Raw genomic sequence first — 8,796 nt, forward strand, 5'->3', positions numbered from 1 at the left:
AGCTGAAGTCCACGAACAGGATCCTCACATAAGTCCCTGGTCTGTCTAGATGTTGCAGAACATAATGCAGTCCCATGTTGACTGCATCGTCCACAGACCTGATTGCTTTGTAGGCAAACTGAAGAGGATCCAGTAAGGGTCCAGTAATGTCCTTCAGGAGGGCCAGCACCAGTTTTTCAAATTACTTCATGACGACAGAAGTTAGAGCCACAGACCTGTAGTCATTTAGTCTTGTAATTTTTTATTTCTTTGGGAAGGGGATAATGGTGGAGCATTTGAAGCATGAAGGGACTTGGCACAGCTCCAGTGATCTGTCAGACAGACTGGTGTAACACAATCTGGGCCTGGTGCTTTTTTCCTTTTCTGCTTCCGGAAGACCTGGCGCACCTCGTCTTCACTGATTTGAATTGCAGGTTTGGGGGAGAGGGGGGTTGCAGGAGGTGTGAATGGTTGTGTGGAGAGGTGTTCAGGGCGGGTGTGGGGTGTTTTTTCAAACCTGCAGTAGAACTCATTCAGATCGTCTGCCAGTTGTTGGTTCTCCACAGTGCTGGGGGATGGTTTCTTGTAGTTGGTGATCTCTTTCAGACTTTTCCACACTGATGCTGAGTCACTGGAAGTGAACTGAGTCCTTAGTTTTTCAGAATAATTCCTCTTTGCCACTCTGATCTCCTTTTCCAGTGTGTATTTGGCCTGTTTATACAAGACATTGTCCCCCTTTCTGTAAGCATCTTCTTTGGCCTGACGGAGCTGTCTAAGTTTTGCAGTGAACCATGGTTTGTCATTGTTGTAAGTTAAATGAGTCCTGGTAGGAATGCACATGTCTTCACAGAAACTGATATATGATGTTACAGTCTCTGTGAGCTTGTCCAGATCGGTGGCAGCAGCTTCAAAAACACTCCAATCAGTGAGGTCAAAACAGGCTTGTAGATCCCAATCTTTTTACAGTCCTTAATACAGGTTTAGCTGATTTCAGTTTCTGGTCGGTATAAGATGAACCAGACAGTGATCAGAGAGCCCCAAAGCTGCTCGTGGAACAGAGTGATATGCATTCTTTATTGTGGTGTAACAGTGATCCAATATATTACTGTCTCTGGTGGGACATGTGATGTGCTGTCTGTATTTTGGCAGTCCACGGGAGAGATTTGCTTTATTAAAGTCCCCAAGAATGATTAAAACAGAGTCCAGGTGTTGTTGTTCTGTCTCTGTGATCTGATCAGCGAGTTTCTGTAAAGCTGAGCTCACGTGTGCTTGCGGAGGAATCTAAACACTCACGAGAATGAATGAGCAAAACTCCCGCGGCGAGTAGAAAGGCTTACAGTTAATGAAAAGCGCTTCTAGATCTGAACAGCACATCTTTAACAAGGTTACATCTGTATACCCCCTTTCGTTGATGTAAAAGCATGTCCCGCCGCCGTGCGATTTCCCCGTTGATTCTGCGTCGCGGTCCACTCTAAACAGCTGAAAGTCCGGCAGATTTAACGCGTTGTCCGGTATGGCATCATTCAGCCAGGTTTCCATGAAACACAGAGCAGCAGAGTTTGAAAAATCCTTGTTTGTCCGGGAGAGCAGAAGGAGTTTGTCCGTTTTGTTGGGTAGAGAGCAGATCAAAGGCCGTGGAACCAGGTAAGTGTTGCACCACACACTCAGACCCCTCTTCGGTCCGCCCACGAGCCACCCGAGTTGGGTCTCTGTGTTCCACCTCACTGCCCCATTGCGGGTACGGTGGTGGTCCCACTGGTCCAGCTTGCATGGTATCTGGGTGCCTGGCTAGCGCTACCCAGCCCGAGACGGCGAGACGCTGGCTTCTGTGGACCATCAGCCTGGTTCAGTGGCATCTGCTTGATGGCAGTGAAGGCGGACAATGCTCCTTTCTTGCGTGCGGAGATCGCAGTCCTACTGACGATTGTATGTAGACAGGACACAAAGCTTTAAGACCTCAGACCAGCTCTTTGTCAGTTACGGAGGCCGGCAGAAGGGGAAGGCCATCTCTAAGCAGAGGATGGCCCACTGCATATTGGATGCCATCACCCTGGCTTATCAGGCACAGGGTGTGCCCTGCCCGCTCAGGTTGCAAGCTCATGCTACTAGAAGTGTTACATTCTTCTGGGAGCTGGCTCGTGGTGCCCCCGGAACTGCTTCCGTTTTACAACAGTGAGCGCAAGCTAGAATAAAGTGATTATTACGTTTTGAATATGGATATTTTTCTTACAAAAACGCATCGATTTGCTACAGAAGACCTTTCTTCACCCCCCGGAGCCATGTGAGACAGTTTTTGTTTTAAGGATGGGTGATTTTTATTTAACTTCTTTTGGACTGATGCATGCAACACCCGCTGAGTGCCATTAAACAGCTTGAAAGATCAAAGACAATTTTTAATATAACTCCGACTGGATTTGTCTGAAAGAAGAAAGTCATATACACCTAGGATGCCTCGGGGGTGAGTAAAACGCAGCCTAATTTTCATTTTCGAGTGAACTAACCCTTTAAATCTAATTGTATGTTTAATGAATAATATGTTTACACATCTATTTCTGTAATAATTAAAAAAATTATTACATTATTCCCTTCTGTAATTACATATTTGTTCATTAAATGGTTTGATGCATAAGTACTATATTAGATGTCATGTAGAGTTGTAATGAGGTGTGTGTTCTAGCGTGTCTGTGACCCATGTCTTGCTCTGTGGTCTGTCTCTCTGCAAATAACACATATCACACTGCAGGACAGCAGGAAAATACGTCTCTTTGAATAGTTCGTTTTTTAAAATATTTTTAACAGAGTGCTGTCTATGTTTATGTATGTTTACAGATGTAAATGTTTAATTTTATAAAAACAAACTATCCTCATGTGTGTTTTGTCGTGTTGTATTCCTTTTGATGGGCATCAAAATAATCAAACTTATAAAAATAATAATAATTATGGGCAATTATAATAGCAGGTATGTTATGTTTTACCATTTAAAATAAATATTTAGTTTAAGAGAGGGATTATTGAAACAACAAAATACATAAATAAAATGTTATTAATTAATGTTTATTGGGTGTCCATAGCTGACTGCTATATGCACTATAGATGATGGGCATCAAAAATGTCAACCTAAAATACATTATTTATGGATGAACATTATAATGTCACGCAAAAATAATCATCGAGCGTTGTTCTTATTTGATTTTTTTTATTAATAACAATGTTTTGGTCTAGTAAAATCATAAATGCTTAAATAACTCAAATTTAGGTAGTAATAGTAATAATAAAAAGTTTAATAGTAATGTGTTTTAATAACATCTAAACAGAAATTCAGTGTATTTAATTTTGTCATTTAAAAATAAATATATTCTTAGGGAACAAAAAATAAATAAATAAATTGAGATAAAAAAAACTTGTATTCATTAGCCCTTATTTACTTCAGGGCTCGCTGGCCTCCTCCAATAGCGCCTTGGTTATTAGAACAACCAGAAGTTGACTTAAACGTACATAAAGAAATTACGGGAATGGGGGAGGGGTTTCATTTAGAAGCGTACGTTAAAGAATATATAAAAAGTATGCATTATTAATTTCTCCAAATTTACACCGATGGATCAAAGAACATAGAAACTGGAAGGACAGGTGCTGCATTTCTCATTCCAGAATGTCAGGTTAGGAAGGCTGGAAGAATCACGGATGGTACTTCTGTATATACAGCAGAGATGCTAGCTATCCTTACGGCATTAGAGTGGGTATATATAAAGTAATAATAGGCTCTGACTCAATGGCAGCTCTTATGAGTTTACGATCATGGCAATCAAATAGAAAAGACATTTGAACAGAAATCATGACTACACTATATAGTATTAAACAGATAGGGATACTTACTGGGTTTATATGGGTTCCTGCACATGTGGGAATTCAAGGTGATGAAGAGGTAGATAAATATGGATGATCCAAGTATAAATATTGCACTCAGCAGAATAGAAGGGAAGCAGTTAATATTAAATGCATGCAATATTGTATGGCAGATATACTGGGACTCGTGTCTAACAGGTAGGCATTATCATAAAGTACAAAGGAGCATAAAGAAAAGAAAAATCATTCATAACATAAGTAGAAGGGAACAAGTCATTACGAACAGGACATTCACATCTTAACCAAACACTACATTATAGGGAAGCATGACACTGGTCTATGTGATGTGTGTTTAACAGAGGAATCAGAGGAGCACGTTATGATGATATGCACAGCATATGAAAGAGAAAGGGATCCATGTAAAGATGAATTACAAGCATTTTCATTTAGTAGTATTCTGAATGATGGTCCAAATGCAGGAGAACAAATAATGCAACCATGAGATTTCTTAAGAACTGTGGAATAATGAACAGAATATAAGATGTAGGTGAGAACTGCTGCATTCTCTTCTCTCTCCATCACAGTAGGTGGCGGTGTGCAGCTGTGAAGTTGGCTCGCAACCCGCCATAAAACCAGAAGAAGAAGAAGGGCTCCTGGGGTCATATGCTTTTTGTTTTTGTTTTTAAATGCTTTATTTAGTAACAATTCACATGCAAATTTACAATAAAAGCAAACATTTCAATAAAGTCAAAGAAACAATGACTGTAAAAAAAATTATGCAAATTAAGGAAGACTAAACCCACCCCTAGAAAAAACTAAATAAATCAACAACAACAACAAAAAAAGAACTACATATATATATATATATATACACACAGAGGGGTATTGTGAACAAATCCATATCTCTAAGTGCAAAGGTCATTAAAAAGGATAACGTTTCAAGGCTTAGCGACAATCTTGCGGAGATCGCAGTCCTACTGACGATTGTATGTAGACAGGACACAAAGCTTTAAGACCTCAGACCAGCTCTTTGTCAGTTACGGAGGCCGGCAGAAGGGGAAGGCCATCTCTAAGCAGAGGATGGCCCACTGCATATTGGATGCCATCACCCTGGCTTATCAGGCACAGGGTGTGCCCTGCCCGCTCAGGTTGCAAGCTCATGCTACTAGAAGTGTTACATTCTTCTGGGAGCTGGCTCGTGGTGCCCCCGGAACTGCTTCCGTTTTACAACAGTGAGCGCAAGCTAGAATAAAGTGATTATTACGTTTTGAATATGGATATTTTTCTTACAAAAACGCATCGATTTGCTACAGAAGACCTTTCTTCACCCCCCGGAGCCATGTGAGACAGTTTTTGTTTTAAGGATGGGTGATTTTTATTTAACTTCTTTTGGACTGATGCATGCAACACCCGCTGAGTGCCATTAAACAGCTTGAAAGATCAAAGACAATTTTTAATATAACTCCGACTGGATTTGTCTGAAAGAAGAAAGTCATATACACCTAGGATGCCTCGGGGGTGAGTAAAACGCAGCCTAATTTTCATTTTCGAGTGAACTAACCCTTTAAATCTAATTGTATGTTTAATGAATAATATGTTTACACATCTATTTCTGTAATAATTAAAAAAATTATTACATTATTCCCTTCTGTAATTACATATTTGTTCATTAAATGGTTTGATGCATAAGTACTATATTAGATGTCATGTAGAGTTGTAATGAGGTGTGTGTTCTAGCGTGTCTGTGACCCATGTCTTGCTCTGTGGTCTGTCTCTCTGCAAATAACACATATCACACTGCAGGACAGCAGGAAAATACGTCTCTTTGAATAGTTCGTTTTTTAAAATATTTTTAACAGAGTGCTGTCTATGTTTATGTATGTTTACAGATGTAAATGTTTAATTTTATAAAAACAAACTATCCTCATGTGTGTTTTGTCGTGTTGTATTCCTTTTGATGGGCATCAAAATAATCAAACTTATAAAAATAATAATAATTATGGGCAATTATAATAGCAGGTATGTTATGTTTTACCATTTAAAATAAATATTTAGTTTAAGAGAGGAATTATTGAAACAACAAAATACATAAATAAAATGTTATTAATTAATGTTTATTGGGTGTCCATAGCTGACTGCTATATGCACTATAGATGATGGGCATCAAAAATGTCAACCTAAAATACATTATTTATGGATGAACATTATAATGTCACGCAAAAATAATCATCGAGCGTTGTTCTTATTTGATTTTTTTTATTACTCCCCCAAATTCCGTTTTAATTTTTTTCCTGGACTCATTTTTAATGGTTAAATGTATGTATTTTATTTAGTCATTTATTAGATTGTTACAATTATTTATTAAAAGTTATGAATCAATAAGCATGTCTAATTAATTAACATCGTGAAACATCAGTTTATGACAGGTTTGGGGCCCCTTGATGTGTGTTAGTGTCATCAGACTCTGTTTCAGCACGTGTGGTTATTGAATGCATGAAAATAGCTTGATTTATTCAGTGTTTCCTCCTCGTTTAAAGTGTGCAGGTTTTCAGATAGCACATGAACTGAGTTTATCTCGACTGAAAGACATCAGCACACGACTGAGGGGTCTCAGGAAGCCGCGGTGTGGATTTGAGGACTCTTCGTGTCACAGTAACTCCATGTTAAAGCCTCCTGATGTGTTGCTTTTTAATGAAAATAGAAGAAATAACAGACAGAGCATCGCACAAGACAACCCGTGCTATACACAGTGTGGCATTCATCAGTCATTTGTTTGAGACGATATAAAACAATCAAATTCCACTAACAATACCTTAAACATTGGGGAAGAATATACGTATATGAAATGTTGCCAGCAATAGGAATGCATTAACAATGTATTCGAGACCTTTGTCAGCGTTGTTTTCATAGTGCACAATGATATCCTCTGAAGAAAAAACGTGTTTATCCTTTACTAGATTGAAAATCAATTCTGCCGATCCCTTCCAAAAGTTTTGGGTAATTTTACAATCTAACGATACATGTGATAACACCTCTTTCTCATGTTTACAAAAGGAGCATAAATCATCAATAGCAGAGTGTCTTGAAATTATTGATTTAACAGGGTATTAAAATGTGTAACCCCCTTTAAATATTGTATCAATAACAAAACTACAGAAACACATTTTAATACCCTGTTAAATCAATCATTCTTCCAATTAATATGATCAATAAAAAGAATTTCCCTCTAGGTGTTTTTGGAAAACAGTGCAAATATGTTTATTGCATTTTAATTAATTTTGGTTTTGTCATTATTGTAGAGTTATAGTGAATGTGACTTTTAACGAGATGAACGAGAGTTGGAGGAATAGCTTTAGTGACCCAATTACATTCCTTAAAATGCACACGGAAACTGGATTTGCATGAATTGTTAATAAGTTAAAAGATTCCCATAATTATCGAACATATGCATAAGATGATTCATATCCCTGTTAAACCAATTCCTTCAAAATAGAGATTTATTGGCAGTCGTTATATTGGCGTTATTCCAAATGAAGGAGGTGTGAGGAGAGACATTGTGCTAGTAGCAGATATTCCAGGCTAAAAGCACCTGCTGGTGGAATTTGGTTAAAGAGACTGTTTGTCTTCTGATGTGTTTGTGTGCAGCTGCACTGAGGCGCGATGACGTCACCGGGGGGCGGGGCTCTGGCAGCGAGGGGCGGAGCCACGGTCAAGAGGATGAAGTGGTCTCTGGAGCTGAGCCTGGGCAACAGCAGGTGCTGCATCACGTCCGGCCTCGGTAACCTCGTCAGCAAGCAGCGCTGACGGGCTTCTCTGTGCTTCTCCGCAGGAACCGCGGCGACAGGCAGAGCAAGGACGGAGACGTCATGTATCCGGTGGGATACTCGGATAAACCGGTCCCGGACACCAGCGTGCAGGAGGCCGACCGCAACCTGGTGGAGAAGGTGACGCTCTGACCTCTGAAGTACTACACCAACTCTCTCAGCACTTCGTCAGAATGGAGCAAATCTGGGTTATTCTAGTTAAAGGCGGAGGGCCGGAGCAATACACTGAACTCGGTTCCGACCAATATATCATATCTCTTCATATAAAAAAGTTAATGAAACATCGCAATCACGTGGAGCGCACAATGTAATCACTATTTCACGAACATTCACAAAAACAGTCGCAGTGCTTCAAAAACTACCATCACAGCTTTGTAGAAAAACAGCAAGTATTTCTAAGATCAGCATCCAGCATTACAGACAACACCTGAAACATAGATCCTCACAGAATGTGTTCAGAAGCGTCTCGTTATAGAGGCCAGACGTCAGAAGAAGGTGCTTTATATCTTAGACGAGGGAAATACTCGTGCTTCATAGATGTGACGGAGATTTGGGAGACTACATAAAGGCTGTTTTAATATATATATTTTTTTCTTTTTCTTTATTTCTCCCATCTGATGACATTAATTTGCTTTCCATGCATTGGATTTTAAATAATAATTAAAAATGGCTATTTTTATTTCATATTAAGTACTACTTTTTCAAATATTTGTATTATTGAATAGAATAATAAAATGAATGTAAATAAATGGTTTGTAATTTGGAGGTGAATATTGTCCAGTACAGGAAAAAAAATCCCTTCAACATATTAAAGAATAAAAAATGTTACTGGAATTAAATATAAGTGCATTTGTTTAATGTAAAGTGCTCTGACTGTGTGTGTGTGTGTGTGTGTGTGTGTGTGTGTGTAGAGGTGCTGGGACGTGGCGCTGGGTCCGCTGAAGCAGATTCCCATGAACCTCTTCATCATGTACATGTCTGGAAACACCATCTCCATCTTCCCCATCATGATGGTGTGTATGATGGCCTGGAGACCCATCCAAGCACTCATGTCCATGTCAGCCAGTGAGTAACACACACACTCTCTCACACACACGCTCTCTCACTCACATACACACACACACTCTCTCTCTCTCTCTCTCTCACACAC

The 8,796-nt window shown here is 39.3% G+C and overlaps 1 protein-coding gene across 2 annotated transcripts in view; it reads left to right on the top strand.

Moving 5' to 3' along the window:
- emc4 (ER membrane protein complex subunit 4) overlaps nucleotides 1–8,796 on the top strand; it is a 26,526-nt gene that overhangs the window by 16,688 nt on the left and 1,042 nt on the right. For both annotated transcript variants that reach the window (XM_016262027.1, XM_016262028.1), the window contains exons 3-5: nucleotides 7,468–7,577; nucleotides 7,652–7,766; nucleotides 8,558–8,711. In XM_016262027.1, coding sequence (XP_016117513.1) covers nucleotides 7,483–7,577; nucleotides 7,652–7,766; nucleotides 8,558–8,711 — 364 coding nt within the window. In that variant the 5' untranslated portion in view covers nucleotides 7,468–7,482. The remainder of the gene's footprint in view (nucleotides 1–7,467; nucleotides 7,578–7,651; nucleotides 7,767–8,557; nucleotides 8,712–8,796) is intronic.

The sequence above is a fragment of the Sinocyclocheilus grahami genome, unplaced genomic scaffold (genome assembly GCF_001515645.1).
Source record: "Sinocyclocheilus grahami isolate Dianchi unplaced genomic scaffold, SAMN03320097.WGS_v1.1 scaffold2800.1, whole genome shotgun sequence".
In the NCBI taxonomy this organism is placed as follows: Eukaryota; Metazoa; Chordata; class Actinopteri; order Cypriniformes; family Cyprinidae; genus Sinocyclocheilus; species Sinocyclocheilus grahami.